The sequence below is a fragment of the Ambystoma mexicanum genome, chromosome 14, assembly GCF_040938575.1.
Source record: "Ambystoma mexicanum isolate Mex_15411 chromosome 14, UKY_AmexF1_1, whole genome shotgun sequence".
NCBI classification, from domain to species: domain Eukaryota; kingdom Metazoa; phylum Chordata; class Amphibia; order Caudata; family Ambystomatidae; genus Ambystoma; species Ambystoma mexicanum.
The window spans coordinates 419,022,566-419,046,054 of NC_090940.1; the positions used below are offsets into that span (position 1 = coordinate 419,022,566).

General features: G+C 45.1%; 1 protein-coding gene across 4 annotated transcripts in view; it reads left to right on the forward strand.

The window, feature by feature from the left end:
- The window catches only part of DDHD1 (DDHD domain containing 1), a 1,509,354-nt gene that overhangs the window by 1,360,949 nt on the left and 124,916 nt on the right, over positions 1-23,489 (forward strand). For 2 of the 4 annotated variants that reach the window (XM_069637585.1, XM_069637587.1), the window contains one exon: positions 9,842-10,085. In XM_069637585.1, the coding sequence (XP_069493686.1) occupies positions 9,842-10,085 (244 nt within the window). The remainder of the gene's footprint in view (positions 1-9,841; positions 10,086-23,489) is intronic. The other 2 variants (XM_069637586.1, XM_069637589.1) reach the window with 1 other exon arrangement.

The following is a 23,489-nucleotide window of genomic DNA, read 5'->3' on the forward strand; positions in this document are numbered from 1 at the left end:
TGGGAGGTGAGGTAAATTAGGAAGGTCAGCCAGTCCAGTGCCCGCTCCTAGATACCAAGGGTGTCATGGAGCCTTTGTATGAGGTTGGAGTGGTTGACCGTGTCAAATGCAGAAGAGAGATCGAGAAGGATGAGGACAGCAGGGCAGTTGGAATCCAGGGATGCCAGCAGTTCTTCACGGGTGTTCAGAAGAGCAGTTTTCGTGCCTCTGGATTTTGGTCGTGGAGACCGCCAACAAGTTCAGTGTGAGAGTTGAGTTGGGACAAGGCCAACTTCTCCGGCAGTTAACCCAGGAAGGGGGTGGGTTTCATGTCCTCCTTAAACCGGAGAACCCTGGGTGTTCATGAGAGGGAAAAGTATGAACTTGAAAGAAAACAAACATGGCATTAACTATATGAGGCTACGCCTGTGTAATTCTTAATACAAATGGTATGTTTTGGCCTTAGTGGGCCTGGACCCAATCATGCAGACATTTGTTGACCACAGACCTTGTATCCAAAGACAATTTTTAACGGCACCAATAATCAGCAGTTCATGAGCCTGCAACCAAACCCTTCAACACAGCTTGCAATGCCTTGGGTAGACCAGAGACAGAAACACACTTACCAACTTGGGAATCAATAATAAAAGGAACAATGTTTAATTCTGGCAAACATAGCAGCACACATCTGAGTTCATGATGGCTCCCAAACTTCATGAGATTGCAGCAAGCAGACCAGGCTCTGCTTGCAGATTAGCCACACGTGAGCAATTTGTGGTTCCTCAGGTTGAGCACCGATCACGGTGCCAACACACAAGCAGCAGCCAACTAACAAACCTTAAGCACTTCAGAAGTCGCTGGGTGGAAACAAGAGGGCAGTTTGATGAGTTGAAGGAATGTCTCACACTCCCTTATGAGGTGAGCCAGAGGGCACATGCTTGACCCAGCCATTACCCGATATGTCAATCACAGGGTGAATGAAGATTGATCTTGTTGGCTCGCTTTCACCACAGAGACGCATTAACTCGGCCTGCTGAAATGCCTTTTGTAGTCTCACTCCTGAATACTCCATTCCCCAGAATACAGCACAAGGGAGCAGACTGGCCCATGAGTTGGAGTACAGAAAGTGATAACCTGCTAAAGACTCCCTGAGTCTGCAGAGTTCAGGAACACTGATGGTTTGACGTTACCCAAACCAAAACAACCTGCAGAGTGTTCACGATTATATACTCCAAGGGCCATAAAGCAGCAGACTTTACAACTGGCAGAAGGGACTGTCAAACTCACTAAAGGGAATTCCATGCTGGCACCACATGCCACATATGTTTATGAAACAGTGGAAACCATGGTGCCATAAACCAATTACTGAATGTAACGAACACTTATAACAAGATGAAGTAAGGCTCCTTGAAGAAATACCCAATCACCGGGAGGGATACAGTTGGGAAATAACCATTCAAACAACCTTAAAAAGTACTCCACATCCTCCTGGATATAAAAGGGTCCCGGAAAATTGATTTGATTTCTTCAGCACAGAGGAGGTAGCCCTCTGTGCCAAGGCTCCCTTGATTCAAGTCAAGATTGCTGGAAAAAGGAGTACTGAAAGTACCGCTGCCTGAAGGAAGGTAATGCAATACTGTCGAGCTTGGAGGCAAAGCTGCTAATCACTGGAAGCCCTGGGAAGAAAAGTTGGCCAGAGGGATACAAGACTACTTCTCGAATCCTTGGGGGGAATTGGAGAGCCAGAGTCTGAAGATTTTAACCAACTACCCCTGGGTAAGGAAAGTAGAGGAGGCAGGCCAGTGAATGGAGAGCACAAGAATATCGGCTGCCTGAAATGTAACCTGATTTGGAGGGGGGTCCTATTAAATATAAGAAACCCAAGGTGAAAGAGAGAAACCTATTATGAATCCTGAAAACCCAAAACCCAGGGTTTAGGAGATAGACCTATTGTGAATTCTGAAAGGCAAATTCTTAGATATATCTGTTTGAATCCTGAAACCCCAAATTCTATGTTGGGGTTTTCAGGAAAGCCAATGCCCAAGAGGAACCTGTTGTGAATTATTTAGCGAAGCCCCAGGTGGGACCTGTTGGGAATCCTGGTACTGGAAAGATGTGGTGAGAGTACTGATACAGATTCGATCTTTGACAGAAGAAATCTTCCAATTAACAGAAAACCCTGAGGGCAGTGACAAGCCTACCAGTGGTGGAAATCCAGCCTGGAAAAACTTGAAGAAGAGGAAGCTAGGGTATAGCTGGGATAGGTCCTAAGAAGCAGGGCGAAAGCAGAAACGCTGTAGGAAAGTCCAGACTGTGAGTAGTTCCTGAAGGAGCCATCAAAGGAACATGTATTTGTTTGGTTTGGTTTTGATTAGGTTAGGAATGGAATGTTTGAGAATAGGATTAATACTCTGTAGTTGGTCACATCTTGGAACACTTGATTTATTAGCTTAAATTAGCCAAAAGGTTAAAGACTCATTAAGATTAGGTTTTGCGACTTTTATGTGGACACAGCATTCAGGACATTGTTTGTAGGCAACAGTGTCCTGGATGGGTCAAAAACTCGTAAGAATAGTTTTTGTGTCATAATTTAGAACCATTTTACCTAAAAGGTGGTGAACATCCCAAAAGACCCACCTTTCGTGAACACGTTCCTGGCACTGTTTTGCCTTAGCATGACCTAATTATATGGGGATTTGAAGAACTGTATTCTTCTGTCAAATAAGGAAAAGACAGTGAATGACTTTGGTCTGAATTGTGATCGAATTCTGGAGGAAATAGGCTCATCAATGGAAGATTTGAACGATAGCCCAAATAAGGTAAAAAGATGTTTATTGCGGTTTGATTGGTGCACTGTGACTAATGAATTTCATGGGCAGAGGAGCATGAGTTATCTTCGTCATGAGCACAAAGTCATGTGCTCTCTTGCTGTGCATTGGAGGATATTTCCATGTCCAAAGTTTAGAGAAGACTTTGCTAGATTTTGGGAGACCCTTTCCAGAGCTTGTGAAGTACAGAAGCATGAAAACGAAACTACACAAATTGTTGCTTCTGTGGAATTGATGCTTCCACAGAAACATTGGAACATTTGTGTTGTAATCTATGCTCCAAACGCCAGTTGTTCTTTACTAAATATCTTGGAAAAACTGAACCCTTGGACTTCAATAATTTTTGGTCCTTGTCCCTGAGTGGTGTCTAAAGGTCCCTTTGTATTGCAGGTGTTTTTTTTTTTTTTTAAATTCTTTATGGCTTAATGAAATTGGTGATTGATATAATTTTAGGGGGAGATGATTAAGAATGTTTAGTATGCTTTGTAACTTACTGTTTGCTTTTCTTTCCTTGATTCTGTATTGACATTTTTAAAAAAAATAATTTAATGACATGTATTTTGTTTTAACTGAATTTATATATGTTTTATTCTCATTTGTTAGTGATTGTTAAGGTTGAACTATGCAATAAATAACACAAATAAAAATAACCTAGTTAGTTTTAGAAAAAACCTCTTGTCCCTGAAGACATTTGGTCCAACCTATCTGAGTAAAACTAAAAAAATAAATGTACACTGTTTGAACAAAGCACATTTCTGGTGCAGAGTGCATCACTAGCCTGCCAGCTACCAGAAAAAAGGTCTGGTCTGGGAGGCAAGATTATGAGCATGTATATGTGGAGCAGGGAGGTGAAGGGTGATCGAAAGAAGAACCTGCAGTGATGGAGAGGAGCAGAACTGAGGAACAGGGAAGACCATCAGGAGACGGACGTGGTAACAGAAGTGAACAGGAGTAGTCGCGAAAAGGAGGAGAGTAGACTAATTGAGAGACGAGGAAAGGAGGGGACACAGGTGGAGAGGAGCAGTTGAGGGGGAGCAAAAACATGAAGAGGAAATGGCAAAAGTAATGAGCAGTCAGGGAAAGAGGGGAGAACACTAGAGAGGAGGAGGAGTTGAGCTGAAAGGTGGAAGTGGAGCAAACTGGAGAGCGTGAAGTGGTTTTGTAAAAGAAACATAAAGGCGAGGAGAGGAGGCGATGGAGAAAGTGAAGGAGTAGCCAGTTGAAGAGAAAGCAGAAGCTGTGGACCACTTTAAGGAAGATGGAAACAACCAAAGAAAGGGAGAGTGTCAGGAATGTTGGAGTTTTGGGGTAGCCACTGAACCGAAATTGACAATTCTTTGCATATGTGAGGAAAAAGAACTGACGTGCTATGATAATTTACATATGAAACTCAGTCGCCAGAGCTCTGGTCCTCTCTAGGCTGGACTACTGCAACAGCCTCTTCCTCAAACTGCCTTTATCCTCCCTTTGCCCCCTTCAACTAATCCAGAAAAGGACTACCAGATTTATCCTTGGCCTCAAACCCTAAAATCTCTCAACTGACTCCCAGTGGCTGCGAGGATCAAGTTCTGGACCCTCTGCATCACCCACAAGGCTTTCTGGGGCATGGGACCCAGCTACATCCAACTCTCTCTCCCTAAATACATCTCTGCTAGAGCCCTTCGGTCCTGTAGCTCCAACTCTCTGCAAATCAGTCGCTTTTCCAAGCAGAGAGTGGGGGTAGATCTCGCTCTTCGGCAGGAGCCTTCCTCTGGAATGTCCTTCCTGCCCCTCATGGGCTTGAGCCGGATCTCCTTAAGTTCAGAAGTTTCTCAAGACTCTCCTTTTCTCTTCCTCCTTCCCTCTCCCCCTCCCTTGCTAATGGCTCCCTCTGCTGCTTCGACTGGCTGCCTGGTGCCTTCAGAGTCTTGCAGGGAATCAGGCACTCCTCGACCAGTTTACGCCAGCACCCACCCTAACCTGCACTTGCTCTTGCGGTCCCCTTCCCCTGACTAGCTTGGTGGGGGTGTACCTCCCTACCGAGTCTAGTCCACCCCGTCCTCGCACTTAGCATGTGGTCCCCTCCACCGGCATCCCCTAGCACTTGCCCACCTAGCCTCCCCTTAGCACTTGCATAGCCCCTTGACCCACTTCTTCCCCTCCCCCACACTTGTATGCCACCCTCTGCCCACACTACCATTATCCCTTCTTCCGTGACCTGCATCTCCCAACTCCCCTACTCCTTGCACCTCTCGTTACTGCACTTTCATGATCTGAATGTCACAAGGCCTAATAGAACAGTTATTGTGGTTTTTCTCACCTTTCACGCCCCCCCCAACCCCCTTATGTCTTGTGTAGCCTTGAAACACCATTTGCTGTATAGGCGTTTTATAAATACTCAATACATTAAATAAATAAGCAACTGTTAAATAATTCATATATCCTAGCCAACAGAGACATTGCTACCCATTCATTTAAGCCTGACCTTCCTACAAACTCCGATTGGAGAGACTGTATGGCTGTGATGCTGGAATTGGAAGACTCGTCTCCTTAAATGTGGGGAAATATGGCCTAAATGGTCTCCCCGTAGAGGTTATAAATACAAACTCTGAACCAGTTAGAAAAGATGATTTATGATATGTCTTATTTGTGTGCTTCGTCGCACATTTTCTTTTCATCATTTGAAATCGGGTTGAGGGATGTGGGTTATGCAAAGCTGTTTTCGCATTTATTCGGTTTGCTCTTCTTTCTCCGACATGTGTTTCGACCCATAGGTCCTTTTCAAGGCTATGTTTGGTGGTTCCTAGCCCCTATTGGGGTCCACAGAGCAGGACGCGCACACACCGCCACCGATTCATGTACCAAACCTGTACACCACCCAGGATCCCAAAACGGGTTAGGAACCACCAAACATAGCCTTGAAAAGGACCTACGGGTTGAAACACGTGTCGGCTGACCTTAACTGGGATAAAGAGCCCACACTGTAAAAACGAAAAGACAAAATAAAAAAGGTTTTCTTTTACACCACGCACCCGAAAAAAGGGATAAAAACTGCATAGAAAATCAATTTCTTAATCAAAAACGAATGTGAGGTATCCAGGAACCCCCTCCCCCATCCCCCCCCATTTTCAGTCAAACGAGGTGTGGGCTTCACCTCAACAAAAATCCTGTGACCTTGCCCAGAAAACAAAATAAAATAGAGTTTAGCAAGGTTGGTTCCACACCTAGGGCCCCTGTACTTTCTTCCTACTTATATAGACTATCAGGGCCAGATTCACAGAAGTTTTATAATGGCAAAACCCCTTTGGAAAACGTTCTGTGAATAAGAGCCTCAATGTTCCCACACATTGTCATATAGCACAATAGCTAATTAGTGAAAGTTTCCCAATGTTTGTCCAACAGATTGGCACTCCCAAAGAAAACGCCCCTTTATTTGATGAATGCAGAATATTCTGAACATGTGACAGAGGGTTGGTTCTGGACAATTTGAACTCAAATTCATTGAGGTATTTTCTTCCATTAATGAAATATAGAATATTCACAGTTCAGAGATGTGTGACATGTGTTTGTGAGATGAACATTAAACAAATTATATCCATTTCGATTATTTATTAAGTAACAATAAATATTAATATATCCTGTTTGGTCTTTTATTTTGGGGCACACTCTCCCCATTTCAGCACATTTCTCCTTCTTCCTATGCATTATAAAATTATAGCCAAAATATCTTTTGCGTTTTAAATAATGTCATATGCAATGGCCAGCATCTTTTCAGTATAAATCTGCATGTTAATGTTTCCTTTGAAATTAATGATTGTTATGATTAGCTGACAAGAACTCCTTTGTTTCCTGTTAGCTTAGCACAGATGTTGAATCTATGGCTTGGCTAATGTCAAAGTTGACATTTTAAGTGCATCTAACCCCTCTAGATCCTTTGTCTCTCAAACCGGGCCTATCCACCATGTGCCCACCCCCCAGATTTGTTTAGCTTTGTGGAATGTGGTGAAATTATTTGTGGGCCTATTATCTATATTTTTGTAAGCCTTGAGCATGTGATTCTAATGTTGTACTGACCTTAATGTGTTTCTTTGATGACTCAATAAGGTCTGTTTTTCACCAGATAGCCACTCGTGATTATAGGCCTCCAATGCAATTGTTTTTCCCATGTAATTTGAACTGACATTACCCTGTATTATATTCACTGAAGAAAAGCAAGCACATGTATATGCAAAGCCAAATTTAGGGTTGTTCTCTTCTGTACTACAAATAACCAATGTATAATTTCTGACATATTAAAGGGATGGTTATCTCTTGTGCATTTACAATATGCAAGCCTTCATTTGCCTTTGTATTTCAGCAATTTATTTCCTGTATATTCCTAGAATGATAGTACACTTACAGGGATCAAAATTAGGATTTGTTGACATGGATGAAAAAGCAGCTCCTCGATATCAGACAACACCCATTAGGCAGGAGCTACCTCTGGGGAGCCAGGAGCTGGTACATAGTGTGCAGCAATCTAACTTGGCACAAGATACAAACTCTAACTTTTTGTCAATTTTGCAATGTCCTATTTGCTTTAAATGTCTTCAGGTGTGTTCTTGCTTCTCCTTTAGACACATTCCCAAACCTATATAGCTAATATCACATACCTAGGTTTGTATTGCATCCCTTGCCTCAGGAGTCAAAAGTAGCTCATGGCCGCTGTTGCTTTTGAGGCTAACCAGGCTCTCCTTGGGTATAACCATGAGCTAAATGGCTCATAGCTCCTGGAAATTTTGAACCCTGCATGCAAATATTATTACTGTTGGAAAAAGAAATGCTGTTTATATTTAACACTATGACACATATTCTGAATGAGATACACCTTGCAAAGTTGAAAACATTGGCACATTTTAAATCTTTATCTTTGTAGTGCAAAGGTTAGGATTCTGATACATTTCATTTTCATTTTCTTCATGTTTAAAAGTAGACCTGTGCTCTCATTGCTTCCACACGGTAATATTTTACAGGTGATGTGCAAAATAGGCAGCAAGCCTAATAACAACCAGGCCCAACATGATCCTGAAAAGGATTTTCGAGTCAGACGTCTGGCTCCACTCTATATGACTCAAGGCACCAGTGATGTTGGTGCCAACACTTACTGAAGGTTAAGTGCAACATCTTGACATCTGCATAAGACAAGCAAGAAACTACCACTGCCAAGAAAGAAGCGCAGTGTACATAAAGCCCTTTATTTAATGCATTTATGTAACGGCCAAACCCAGGGGTATCACAGCGTTTGTACAGAAAGCAGGATAAGTTAATTGCAGAAAATCAGACAAAATAGTGTTTGGTAGTCATGCTCATTTTAGATTGGAGTGGTTTTTTGTTTACCAATAGTAAGGTGTAGTCTAAAGGAGAGAGGGAAAGACTGACCACCACAGTCCTAAATAGAAGCATTGTTTCCTTTTTTGTGGAGAATTCTCATTCAACTACCTCAATAAACATATTCCCATAGATATTGTTCTTGCAAAAAACCTTTGATTCCGATAACCTGCCTTTGAGTTGTCGATTGATCCCTTGACTATGACAGGGTGCAATGTAGGGCCATAACTCAACCATCTGTTGCTTGAGTGAAGATATTACACCGAGTGTCCAGTAAGAGTAAACTGCTATGCCACTGTTTGCAATCATCTCTATTAGAATGACACCTCTGCTCTGTCGCATTTTATATTTCTTTAAAAGTGCTTTCAAATGAATGACATTGACAGCGACAAAACAGTAAGCCAATTCCACATTAGCTTCATTCTATCCTTCCCATCCCTTTCAATCGCAACTAAAGGAATTCCAAAAGGTCCTACTGGAATGTTCACACAGGCTGGCCACAATTTGAACTTCAGTCAGGTGCTATGAGGAACAAGCTGCTCTGTCAATACGCGCTGCCTGTTGGCGCCCCAGGGAATCATAGATCCAGCAGTTTAACACTACTGGAGTAGTTGCTGACACGCTCTACTTAGCAAAGCAGCACCTGATGTTCTCAGGATCCCCAAACAGCTTGAAACCTAAGGGAATGACTGGCAGGACGCATGGGAGCAAGGAAGCCCCGTCTCTGCAGTGATTGACACCCAGGAGATGAATACCAGCCAGATAATGTTGCTTCAGTGTTTCTTCCAAATACACGAGGGTGTCTCCCTTTTATGGAGACTCGTGGTTTTTGCCCTCAAATCACAGGGTCATGTTTACTATATCCATCTGTACACTGCTCTAACGTGCCTCTTCTTGCCCCCAAAGTCTTGTTGGCACCACTTACAAATGTATTTGTAGAGGCACACAAGCCCCTAATTTAACACAGGCAAACGGTGTCAAGGTTGCACTTCCATGTTCTCCCCCACCTGCTAAACTGCACAGTCTGGATCTGTGCATATTAAATTCGCTTCGCAAGACCATTACTAAAACAATTTCCCCCTGCAATAACTTAGTATAAATACACACTACATAACAATATTTTGGCCAAATCTGTTTTGCCAACTTTCTGCCAATAATCTGTAATTCTTGAAATTTAAAATAAAATGCATACATCTATTCACTTCACTTATTTAAAAAGGTGTCATGCACAGGCACACTGAAAATATTTCTACATAAGCAAACTGAAACCTTATCAGCTCTCGACAGTATTTGAAAATGCCACCTGTATCTTGTTTACATGATTGTTCAATGTTGCTGGTGAACTCTGTTTGCTGTGGTAGTGTATTTGTTAATTGCAATATTTGAACATTTGTCCCCTTTTTTCTCATTAGTTTGCATGATCTTTTTCATAACTTTGCAGCATTCTTCTGATGATGTAGCTTAAACAATTACAAATGGTTGAACTTGGAAATAAACATTTTTGACATGCCACAGTACTTCTAATATGTATGAAGCCTCTGCCTTTAGTAAAATGTGTTTTTGGAACCTTTGTAAAGCGAACTAATTTGGAGGCTCTTTTTAATCTTCCCTAACAAAGGTTAGTTCCAGTGTCTGCTATACTATGTTTGCAGAGCTCATGTTGTTCTTTTTTCTAATTTTGCATCTAGGCATACAGACTTGAGCCATTAATATTGAAAAACTACATCAACATCTCACCTGTACAAATCCACTGGTACAACACAGCAAATCCTACTCCATACAAGTTGATGAAGCCATGCTTTCTGAACCCGTTCAAAGAAACTACCTCGGCCTCGGATACTGAAAGTATACCGAGCCCATCCACATCACCTGTCCTGCCTCGACGGCACTATGGCGAGTCTATAACAAATATAGGCAAAGCAGGTATATTAGGTAAATTTTTTGTGAAACAAGTTTCCCATTTTTTTAAATGATTCATTATGTATGTTGAAACCAACTGATTTCTGAGGCTCATATCATGTTATTCATGCTGCTTTCTTTGTAGATGACTAACGCTGCAATTGAGAGATCATGTAAGCCAGTTAACAGCAACGTTTACACTTAATGAGTTTATTCACTTATATGAATTCTGAATATTTGTACAAATGTATACACTTTGTTTAAAGCAACTATTGCCTTGCCCAGTGTGGAAGCACACAGAACATGTTTTAGTGGCAGTCTTTGCCTTTATTTTCTTTGGATGTCAATTGTTCCTACTAGGGTATGGAAATACTAATCAATTTTTGAGTAGTGTCAGTAATCTGAACCGCTGATGGCAGTAGCTCTGTGAAGTCTATTGCTTCTGGGTGTAACGCTTAGCTTTAACTCTTTTTATACAAATAATGTAAATGTTTCTGTCCTGCGTGTGCTTCATTGTGATGCATGCCAAAAACAACCAGATTTAAACCAATCATTTGTTGAAATAAGCCATAATTAGCAGATGATTAGTACCATATATATGTCAAGTGCTTTTGAATATACCACCTGCTGAGTTCTTGTGCTTTGTGTGAGGGTATTCATCCTTATGGCTTTGCATAGTCATTTTCTTTCCATATCACATTTGGGATTGCTACCATAGGCGATGGTCAACTTTGTTGAAATTTGTAATACTGCAAAATCAGCAAAAGAGGATGAACACAATACTCTTTGTGTAAAATAATTATCATACACGTAATTCAATACAGCCATCTGTGTCTGAAAATACAACTTGATCTAACAGCAGAAGGGATTAACTTGGTATTCCATAAGTCAGTGATACATCATGTGGATATTTTAACTTTATTCAATGCAAAAAGGTCCATAAAATGCAAGTCCATCATATCTGAATCCAAATGTAAACCTACAAGAAACCTCCAATTACTTGTCTGTGTTGGTTTACAGAAGAAGAGAAAGGATACAACTGCAATAAAATCAGCAAAAAGCTTGGTTCCGAAGAGGCACTTTATCTAATAAAAAGTAGTTACTTGTACATTGTTTTATATCTTTTAACTAGGCAAATAAGACAATTATCCTATATGATATGATATGGCATTTATAACGTGCCTATACACAAGTGTTTCAAGGCGCGACGAGGCAAGGGAGGGGGAACAGAGGGAAAACAGACACCGATCCTACTAGGCCAAATTTCATTCAGATCGTGCAAGTGCATGGGAAAGGGGAAGGGGGAGAGTGCGGGGGAAGGGAGAGGTGACAGTGCAGTACATTGGATAAAGAATAAATAACATGGGATAAAGAATAAATAACAACGTAGAAGTACGCCAGCAGGTGGCAAGGGTAAGTGCAGACAACATGTGTCAAGTGCTGGTAGTGGGACTGTAGGGATGCAGACACAGTCCCTAAGTGCAGGGGTTGCCAGGAAGGCAGTGCAGGTGTGCGACTGGCGGGGGAGGGGGCCTGGGCCCGAGATTAGAGGGTGGCCAGGTAACCAGTGCAGTTTACGTTTCAGCCAGGAAGTCATCCGGGGAGAGGAGGAGAAAAGCAGAAGCAAAGAGAAAGGTTTTGAGGTGCTTCCGGAACCAGGGATGATTGTCCTCAAGTTTCAGGGAGGCCGTTCCAGAGAGAGTCCCCAGCCGAAGAAAGGGATCTACCACCAACTCATTGCTTGGAGAAGCGACTGGCCCTGGCGGAGTTGGAGGTGGATGAGCGAAGGGCTTGAGAAGGAGGCCCCAGAAGGCCTTGTGGACAATGCAGAGGGTTTTGAACGTAATCCTCGCAGCCACAGGGAGCCAGTGCAGAGATTTCAGTCCTGAAGAGATACGACCCCCAAGCTTGAGTTCAAGGACAAGTCTCGCAGTCCTGTTCTGGTTGAGTTGCAGAGGGCGGAGAGTAGAAGCAGGCAGATTTAGAAAGCGGCTGTTGCAATAGTCAAGCCTAGAGAGAACCAGAGCTGTGGAGATGGTGAGCTTCTGGGGGAAGGAGAGAAAAGGGAGAATACCTCTGAGGAGGTGCAGCTGGTAGTATGACTTCTTCGAGACGTCGGAGATGTGAGTAGAGAAGGAGAGTGTAGAGTCGAAGATGACCCCGAGGTTTTTAGCCTCAAAGGTGGGAGCAGGAAGAGGGCCAAGAGAGGCCGGCCAGAGAGTGACCGGAATGGAGGGAGCAGGTGTGCTATGAGAATACTGGCATTAAGGCAGAGATCATTGGCGGTACACCACTCCCGGATGGCAAACAGTCAGTCAGAGATGAGAGAGGGAGAAGAGGTGGCTGAGGGTAGCCTGAAAATGAGCTGAATGTCATCCGCATAGCACTAGAAGTTGGGGCAGAACGCAGCAATGCGGTGGGCAAGAAGTGCCAGGTATTGGTTGAACAGCCAGGGAGAGAGGTTAGACCCCTGGGGAACACCACAGGCAGAGATAGAGATAGAGGAGAGGAAGGACCCAAGTTGAACCTGGGAGGGTCGATCCGAGAGGAAAGAAGTCAGCCACACCAGGGCCTGACCGGTGATACCCAGGTTAGCACGGAGACGGTTGAGCAGGATGGCATGGTTGACCGTGTCAAAGGCAGAAGAGAGATCAAGTAAGATGAGGACGCAGGGGGTGTTGGAATCAAGGTTGGAGAGCAGGTCTTCATGAATGTTCAGGAAAGCAGTTTATGTGCTTCTGGCAGCTCTGAAGCCAGACTGATGATCATGGAGACAGCCAACAGATTCAGTGTGGAGATTGAGCTGGGAGATGGCCAGCTTTTCCAAGAGTTTTCCCAGGAAAGAGTGATAGAGATTGGGCGATAGTTAGCCGGGCAGGATGGGTCGGCAGAGGGTTTCTTAAGAGGGTGCAGAAGAGACATTCAGTGCAGGTCAATATTTTACTGTACCTCATTTGAAACATTTTGGAACCCTCAGTCAGATCAAGAACACCTGTCTTTCACCTTCTCTGCAGAAGAGACAAACGTCTTTTACATTGCAATCATAAGTCTTTCCACCTATATTTCTGACAAATGTTCTGTTTCCTATACCTCTAATACTAAATATTTAATGTACACCATCAAATAGTACCCCAGTAAAAAGTCCAGTGGTACATGAAATGGTTATATGTTAACACACCAAAGCCGTGTACAGCACAGCCTTGTATGCCGAAGCCGTCGGCTTCACATTTCGAAAATGTCGAATGCATTGATTTGACATATGTCCCCTGCTTTCCATGTCACCATCTCCCCCTCGCCTTCGTTTGCATGTTCTATGACTCGGTGGAGTCGCCTGAGATTGTTGGATATATTCCTATTGGGGACATAGCCGGTCTGATCTGGGTGTATTAATTTATTGATGACCCTCCTCATTCTGTTTGCCAAGACCGCTGTTGATATCTTACTATCCTGATTCAACATTGACAGGGGTCTGTAAGAGCCAAAGTCGCAGCCAGGCTTATTGGATTTGGGAAGCGGTATAATAATCGCCTCTCTTAGGGACTCTGGCAGTTTCCTGGCTGCATATGCCTCATTTAGCAACTCTAAGAGCGGGGGAGCACCTCGTCTTTATACATTTTATAGAATTAGCTTGGGAGTCCATCAGTCCCCGGGGTCTTACTAGTGGGCAGCTGTCTCACCACCTCTTCCAATTCCTCTAGGGTAATCGGCGCATCCAGATCCTCTCTCTCTTCCGCGCTAACCTGTGGCAATCCAATGTCCTGTAGGGTTTTGCCTATTTCCTTACTGTCACTTCCCTCTTCGTCTCCATACAGGAGTCAATAATAATCTTCGAATTCCTGGTTAACTCCCTCTTGGGTGTCTACTATGCTCCCATCATCCTTTACTATCATTCTAATTGTAGGTCTGAGAGACTTGCTCTTATATAGCCATGCCAGAGTTCTCCCTAGTTTGTCCCCCCCAGCATGCTGTCCCTCTTTGTACTTTTTATAGTTAAGGTTGCATAATCTTTCCTAGTATCCCGCACATTTCTGTTGCAGCGTAAGTACTGCTTCATTGTCCTCTTTGGTGTGACCTCCCCTTTTCAACGCTATTTCTAGCTCCGTTTCCGCTCCTTGTAGTTCAACCAGGATCCCTCCTTGTAGTCCCTTTGGCTTAGCTATGGCTATCCCTCTCACTATCACTTTAAAGGCTTCCCAGAGCGTACCTGCTTACTCTACACTGCCACTGTTGATCTCGAAATAACTTATTATTTCTTCTCTCATGTCTTCCCTAAAAACATTATCTTTCAGCGCCTCTGCACATAGGCGCCATGTCAGTATTTTTGCTCTCGGGGGTCGGTATTGCTATACTAGTATCAGCGGTGAGTGGGCAGAAAGGACCCTCGCCATATATTCTACCTGCGCTATTTCTGTCATTAGTCCATGTGTAACAAACACATAGTCCAGCCTTGTATGTAGGTTCTGGGGGGCTGAATAATGCGAACATTGCCTGTCCTGCGAGTGGTGTGACCTCCATGCATCATATAACCCAATGTCCGCCAACAGTGACTGCAATGTCCTAGCAGCTGGAGTGGGTCTGTCTATTTTGGCGTCCAACCTATTTTCGGGTTTAGTACACAATTAAAGTCTCCTCCCCAAATCACCGCCCCCGCTAGGCTCACACTGAGTTTGTTATATCGGGTTCTAAAGTATGCCGCTGTGTCCTGATTTGGGGCATATGTGTTTATAATACATATTTCCTTGTTTTCCACCAATCCCTTCAGTATGACCATCCTCCCATCTGGCTCCACTGTGGATTGCAATAGCTGGAACGGGACATGCGGTGCCACCCAGGTAATTACCCCTCTGGCATAGGCTGAATATGTTGTACCCACAACTGTCCCCCTCCACTTCTTCTGGATCACTTCCAGCTTTTCTTGCGTTAAGTGAGTCTCTTGTAGCAAGGCTATGTCCATTTCCTGCCTGCGCAGATGCATCATAACCTTATTCCTTTTTAGATCGCTGTTGAGCCCTCTACCATTCCAGGTAACTATTTTAAGGTCTCCCATAACATATTAGATTCCCGCTCTCCCCTCCCCTCCCCAAGTACAATCCCTTCCTTTTTACGTGTAGGCTCATTCCCCGACTTAAACTCAACTTAACTATACACACTTCAACTTCCCCAACCACCCTAACACCCACCTCCCTTCCCAACCCCAACACACCCCCCAATCCTTCAACTTCCCCAATCCCCTCTCCTCCCCCTCCCTACCCATCCCCCTGCCCCACCTTACACTGCAAACCCCCCCCCCCACCTCTGCCCTTCCCCTTCTGTTGCCCAGCTCCATCCCTGGATCTCAGGCACCCCCGCATCTAGCCCATTTCCAGCAATTGCCGTACTCACGGCTCAGCAGGGAGATATCACCCTAAAGGCGGTCCTACTATTCTAATTCCCGAGGGTAGCCTGTCTCCATCTCGTGACTCCTGTTACATTCATCAAATTAAGCACTCTTATCGCTGCCCTTTTCACATTTTGCAAGATTATATTCTAGTCCCACTTGCTCCATTGTGCCACATTAATCTTCCTTCATAATATCTCGTCTAGCCGCGTCCTTGCTAACAGTTATATTGTCTCCATTCCTGGCCCCCACCTCCCAACTGTTATCATAATCGCATCACAGTCACTTATCGTATTTCTGCTGAGATTGCTCCTCCTCATGTTCTGGACAACCTTGCACATCGAACCACGTCGCCACTTCCTCCGGGGTATCAAAAAAGTGCGCTTTGCCTTTATGGAGAATTTTAAGCTTTGCAGGATACAAGAGCATGTATTTGAGGCCCGCTGTACGCAGTCTCCTTTTGATCGCCACATAGCTATATCGCTGCCTTTGTACTAACATGGTGTAATCCGGATATGCAGTGATGGTCGCCGACGCCCTTTTTATAGCCCCTCCTTTCTGAAAAAACTCCAGGATCTTCTCTCTATCCCTGTAATTCAAAATGTTCGCTATGATTGCCCTGGGGGGTGCTCTCAGTTGCGGTCTCCTCATCAGGGCCCTGTGTGCCCGTTCAACTGCGAATCCTTGGGAGAGATTGTTAGCTCGTATTTCTTGCATTATCATTTTCTCCACATAGTTTGTGGGGTCTTGTCCTTCCTCCCCCTCCAAGAGTCCGACCACGCGTATGTTATTGCGTCTCGCTCTTCCCTCAGCTTCCTCTGCTCGTTTCTCCAGATTGGCCACCTGCTGTTTCAATACGTGGACTTCTTTGGCAGTGTTTGCGCTGGTTTCTGTGTTTGTTTTCACTGCACTCCGTAGGCGGCTCGTTCATTCAGCAAGCGCTCTCATGTCCTGTCTCAGCAGATTGACCTCTATTCCCACTGCATCTATTTTAGTTTCCAATGCAGTTCTCAGGTCTGCCATCACTGTCCCCCACAAGGTCTTCAGTTCCGTGATTGCTAATAGGATTGCACTATCCTCTTGTGTTGACGTTGCATCTGCAGGCATGACTGTCGTGCCCTGTGCTGGGGTGGTGGGGGTTTGCTGTGCCTTAGCAAAGATGTCCATCGTGGGCTGCTTGCCCTTAGCTTTGCCTCCCCTTACCGACATTGTTTCACCCTGATTGCTCAAGGTTGCGTGGTTCTTCCAGTCATGTGAGTGTCAATGCCCCTCTGTACTAGTCGTTCCCAGGCTGTGTGTTTACACCTGGTCACAAGCTACTTTTCTTCCTTGCTGCTTCTACCCTTGTTGACCCACGATGCGCCTCCACGTGCGCGTCTGCTTGTCCGTTCTCATATCCCTCCTCTCTGTTGACTGTGGGTTACACCTGGTGATTTCCTTATGGATGTGTCCTTAGGGGGGGCTATGCTCGCCCCACTATCCCAGTCAATCCTCTTGTTTGGTGGTTTTAGGAGGCGTCCCAGGCAGTACTGTTCTGTCTCAGAGCTTTGTTGTGATTCTGCACACGGCCTCCAGATCTCTGCAGGCACCTCTCTACTGCCTGCGCTGTCTGAGGGGCTTGGTTCTCTTCTTTTAACGTGGTGCTGCGCGCACCATGGCATTCAGGCCACCCCACCATTGTGGACTGCCTGTGTGCGCCGTATATTTGGCCTGTGCCGTCTAGTACATCCACTCTACACAGTTCGTATGCTGACAGTGCCTTATTAATTGTTATTTCCCCCCTTATTGTTTCCGTGTTCACTGCTTGTTTTCCACTGTGCCTTCCCTTGGGTGGAGGTGGTACTTCACTGCACCATCTTACATTTATCTCCTTTCTGACACTCTACCTGGCGTAGACAGTATGGGGCACCTTGGGTTCTGCCGTCCGCACATCACCCAGTGTCTCTGCTGCCATCAGCACAAGCAGCGTGCACACGACCTGCTCCTTAATGCACACTGTAATTCTGTCGTGCGTTTGTCAGTCCTCATGCAGCTGCTTTAGCATACGGCGATGTCATTCCAATCATCTTGTCTCCGTTGTACACGTGTGCTGTCCCGGTGCAGCTCTTATATCAGCTCCATGTTATTGCGGTGCAGGGTGCCTGCTCTCCCCCGCACAGCGGGGTGTATTTGCTATCGGAGCCACCAGTCCAGTGTCTGCACCAGGCTTCCCCACCTCCCACAATCAGTGTCCCGCACTGATTAGCGCTACTGTTGTGAGGGAAGCGCCGGTCATCCACGCCTCTCCGCTCGCTCCACCTTCCTCATCAAGCGAGCAGGGACGCTTGATACCCTGCCCAGGTCCACGCACTCTGCGCACTCCGCTACTCGTGGGCCCACGATGGTGCGCTGTCACAGCGGCCTTCGCCTTCAGCCGCTCCTCAGCTGTTCTTTTTTCCAGAGCCCACCCTGTTGATGCTCTGATCCCATTCAGGCATCCCTTTGTTTCAGCGGCGCCGCCATCTTGCCATTCCCGTTCCGAGACACGGCTCCGGACACAAAGTAGCACATCTCTTCATCAGTCGAACCGATTGATCTGCTGGTTTGCACTTGCTGATCCTTCGATATTCATACGTTCTTGCTATTAAATTGGGACTTCAGTTTTACGTCAGGCGGCTTGTACTTATACGGATCGTATGCCGGATCACGGAGCCCCCTGGAGTTGCAGCCTACTCCGTGGCTGCCAAGCCACGCCCCTCAGTGAGAAGTATAATTAAAGTGAATAGCTAAGTGAGGTGATTGTGGTGATGGTGAACGAGGTGAGTGATTGTGGGGAAGATTAAGAAATTGGGAAGAGGAAAACAGGGGTTCCTTAGGTTGAACTTTTGTGCCACGGGTTCCGCTTCTGTGTTTTTGGTCGTTGGTTTTACAAGTAAAATTGTTCAAGTTAGACTTGTTTTGGAGTATGGAGACTCAGCTGAATCACTTGTGTTGGGTACTTCCTGGCCATAAGGTAAAGATTTTAAAATGCCATTGAGAAGGGCTGTGGGAAACTACGGGTAAAATGCTCAATTCCTGGCCTAATGAGTGGACCTATGATAAGGGAAGGTTGGATAACCTGTAAACTTTTAGTCACTAGGCACAAGGGTTCGAAGTTGGAGAATTGTTTAAATAGCTTGGAGTTATGGAGGATGTATGATAAGGGTGGGAAAGCCCAAAATGTTAGTCTCAGAGGAAGGGCAGAAAAAGGAGGTTGCAGAAATTCCTTCTGCATCACCCCCATATGGGTGCTTTCCTTTATCGGCTGCAGAAGACTATACCAACCTTGAGTTCAAACTTCCATTTTCTCCAGTGGCCACTTCAGTGGTTGCGAGACGGGCTAAGGTAACTCCTCCATCAGCTTCGATTTCTAAAAGATGGGACACTGAAGAAAGTGGAAGGGTAACTCCTTCAATGGTTAGGTCTACAGAAAGTTTGAAAATGGATGGCAGAAAGGGAATAACTCTCCTGTCTGCTAGATTAGCAGAGAGATTAGGAGGGAGAGGGAAAGGGGGAGGGAGAGGGATAGAGAGAGAGAGAGAAATAGCCCCACCTCCTGCTCTAGTAGCAGCGACAGAGATCACACCATGGGGTCGTAGGACAGAGTTGTGGTGCTCGTATGACCATAGTGAGCAGCAAGGGAAAGACTGGGAGAGCCCCAGTAAAGGCAGGTATGACTCAATTTCCGTTGCTACAGAAGGGTCAGGGAAATGCGTATTACATCCTGTGGTCACACATGGACCAGAATCATTTGATGAAGACGGTCCCTTCACTCACTGAAGGGGCGGGGAAGGTGATGTGTGCATTAAAGAAGCACACTGCTGGTATCATGTTGGCCGTAGGGCACATGAAGAGCTTGTTCAGGGCTCTAATGGGGGGAACGGTCAGGTGAGCTTTGGAGGCGATCATGTTATACGGTAATTCAGTTGAACATCCATGACGTAGCAACCTTCAATAATTACAGGGCACAGGTATGGGGGGCCCTGCGGTTTATGTATCCCAATATGCCAGATATACATTCTATTTTGCTTAAAACAATTAAATTGGATGACGATTCTGCCGCATATATCCAGTTAATTCAGGGCATGTGGAGGGCAGAGATGGGAGAAGTGTGGGGTAAGAATGTGGCTATGTTTTGCCATATGCTAAAAAAAGGGGCTTCCCAAAGAAGTCCAGCATGATCTGGATAAAGGTGTAGGGATGGAGGACGAGGGTTGGCCGGACATTCTGGCACATATTGTGCATTTTTGAAAAAGGAGGCAAGAGAAGGAAAAGCATGGACCAGGCACAAAAGGCAGAAGCCAAGCTTGTTCTGAAAAAGCTAGCGAAGATCTGTTTGGAAGGAGCAGTGATTACAAGCTCAACAGGGAGACAGCAGGGACAATCGGGACAACGGGGACATATCGAATCAGCTACGACACACGGTTGGATGCAAGGATATTTTCCCGGTGAAAGGCAAATTAGTGTTTCTGAGGGAGAGGGGGCGATTTTCGCAAGGAAATTGGTCATTTAGCAGGTTCAGAGGAATGGGGCCCCAGTTTAAACAGGCCGATGGGAGTTAATTATGGAGGATTCTATGGGGAATCCAGTCTTGATCATGTGGAAGGATGCGACTCGCGACACAAGATTGTCGGAGCAGGCCACAATATTTACACAGAGGTGGCCAGCAAATGCATATGCATATGCCATATGCTCCAGGTTCTGTGCAAACAGAGCAGGTTACGGGTTGAACAGAACCCAGCTCCTGGGGCTGCACAGACCTATGTGTTTTGTTTGGATGGACCTCTGATTTCCTTAACCCAAAGTAGGCCCACCACTTAAGGAGCGAGTGCATGTTTGTCCATAAAGCAAGTTTATTGTACAAACGCCTAGCAGGAGATAGATGATGCTGTAAAGTCAAACTAACCCGAGTCTCCTCGAACCACACAAGTTTACATGTTTTATACATTTTGCAACGTTTTATTACAAATCATCCCCCCAACACATGATTGGTCGAACCTATACAAAAGAAATCCAAACTCCTTTAATTCCCATGCTCTCAATGGACACATTTGACTACCATCCCCTTTCAACATATGTTCACATCAGCTCATATTTACAGCTCACCCCTTTTGGGGATATTTCCATGGTAGGTCATGACGTCGTCCCATATTTACACATTCACACACTAACAATTGGGACCTCTAACCCCGGACGTGAGGCACATGGTTTGTAAGGACACTTCAACAATATGAGGAGGGGGAGAAATAAGTTCCCCTTGAACTGGCGATAAGTATCTTACCCGCCCAGACTTGCTGGCGTCCTTGTTTCACACTAATCTACACCACTAGCAATTCAACATGCATGGCCTCTGGGCACATCCTGAGAAACTGATCAAACCCGAAACCCATAAACCATTTGTCAACTGTACCCTTGAGCTGCCCTTCTTACTCGGTCACAAACAGATGTCTGGACTGCCCTGGACAATGAATTACAGGCTCCCATGTACTTAAAAAGATTGCGTCTACTTTCCACTATAGTACCAAGTTATAAAAATCTAAGCCTGGCTGTAACTGACCACGTGATATCATCACAACTGCCCACTGCCCTTACTCAGCCTTTAACCTTGCTAAACCAGCTTTCACAGTCACACATATTTCTTCTCGCCAACCCATGTGTCAGGGCCTGAACAATCCCTAGCTTATGAGTGGACTTTGGACATACAGATTTGTATGTTTGCCATGTACCCCAACTGTCCCAAACATATGTCACTCAAGACACCTATGTATGTATGTATGTCTGTGCATGTACGTTCAAGACTACTGCGTCCTCTCAATGTGATTTACCATTTGCAAATCTCCTTTCTTGCATGCACATATGAAGCTCCTCGCTTCCCAACTTCTAGGCGCTAAGACATTTATTTTGCTGCGTGCATGCAAATCCAAAATGTATCCACTTAAATACAAAGTTGCACTAAAAGTAACACTATCCCATTCACTACACTAGATACATGTTACATTGCAACATTGCATCAACATCGCTGTTCCCCCAGTCACTAATATGACGTGCGCAACGTGATTCCTCATTGAGACCTTTATCCACCGCCCCAACAGTTTAAACCGACCGTGCCAACACAGGCACTCGTACAAGCATGGGAGAAAAATCCTTTACCCCAGGGAATGGTCACTTACTACACTGGAGCAAGTGGAGGGAATCCTTTCTCGCTCCCTGGTGCTAACATGCACCTGGATTAGGACAGCCCACAGGTATCTCTGATATGTCCAGTCCTGTCTGTTACTACCAATCTGGAAGAGGAACCCTGGATAGGTGTAAAGGAAGGTGAACAAACGTTTTCATTTAGGGGCTAATAAAGGGGCTACAAAAATCTTGCATAAAGGAAGGCGAGTTCCCCTTGTCAGGCAAAATAGCAGACACACAGGGATTCTCTGGGGCTTTCCTGTCAGTTCCTTACACCGAGGATCTACATATTAAGGTAGGTATACAAAATGTATCTGCACCCTTTTTGTAGTGCACAGATACCCCCGCAAATTTTTTGGGCAGAGATCGCCTTAGTCGATTTCCCATGTCGATCGCCTTCATGGAGGAAAGTATAGCATGCTTGACTCCAGGTTTCTATCCGGTAAACCAAGCAGCGCTTTTGCATTTGTACTGCAGTGATAGCGCGATAAGGGGGGGGTACCTGTACATTCAGCTTTGTTTCTTTATGGAGTAATTGTTGTGTTGAGTTGGGTCCCGGTAATCAGAGATTGGACATGGCTGATACAGATTGAATTTTTGTTTCGACATGCAGTCGCAGAAGGTAACACACGGCACCATTGCCACGTTTCTCCCAGAGAGTGGCACACAATCTTGTGCATTGATCCGACCTTCTCGCTAAGGGACGTATTCGACGAACAACTGTTCGAAGACACCGGAGAGATGGTTTTTGAGATTGGGGTACCTTGCCAGATAGCAATAGAGCAAAGGGAAGTACTACAGACCATGATAATTGTTAGAAATACATCACAATATTGGAAAGCGGATTTGGAGAAGGTGCCGGATCATTTATGGGCCAGCAATCCTCATGATGTGGGGCTGTTAAAGAATGTTGGAGCTGTACGGATAAAACTGAAACCTGGTGTGATACTACCACGTGTTAATCAGTACCCCATGTCTAGAGAGCACTGACAAAGGGATTTATGAGACCATTATGGCGTTATTGAAGCAAGGCATAATACAACCTTCTGTGTCCCCATACAACACAGCCATCTATCCTGTGAAGAAAGCAAAAGGGTCCAGTTGGAGGATGGTCCAGGATTTGCACCCTCTGCATAACACTGTTGAGGCAGAGTTCCCAATGGTACTGAATCTGACTCTACCATTCTCTGTAATATCCCTACAGGGCCGACCCACTTCACAGTGATCGATGTAAAGAATGTATATTTTCTCGGTCCTCTAACACCACGATTTTCAGTACCTCACAACGTTTGCGTATCATGGTCACAGATTTGAGCACACAAAGTTGCCCCAGCGGTACTGTGAATCTCTGAGGGTTTTCAACAGGGTGGTTCAGATGGATTTGGGGAATTTACATGTGTCCAGCACAGTAATTCAGTAAGTGGACGATTTACTAGTCTGTAGCACTTCAGAAGAGCAGTGATGAGGAGATTCAATAGCACTTGTCACCCTGCTTGCGCAGAGGCGGTACAAAGGATGCAAAGAAAAATTGTAATACTGCCAAACAAAGGTAGTATATTTGGGGCAGGTGATATCCGCAGGAAGGAAGGTAATGCCAGAGAGAGCCACTGCAGTTCAGAATACGCCTCAACCAGTGACGGTGAAACATATGCAGCAGTTCTTGGGACTCTGTAACGATTGTAGATCATGGATCTTTGACTACTCTAGTTACACAAAGCCCTTACTGCAGGGACTTAAGGGAGTGCAGAAGGTTAAGGGTCCGATAGAATGGTCTGAAGAGATGGTGACCTGATTTCGGGACCACAAGGCTGCGATTAGTAATGCTCTGGTCTTGGCGACCCTGAATTACAAGAAACCCTTTCATC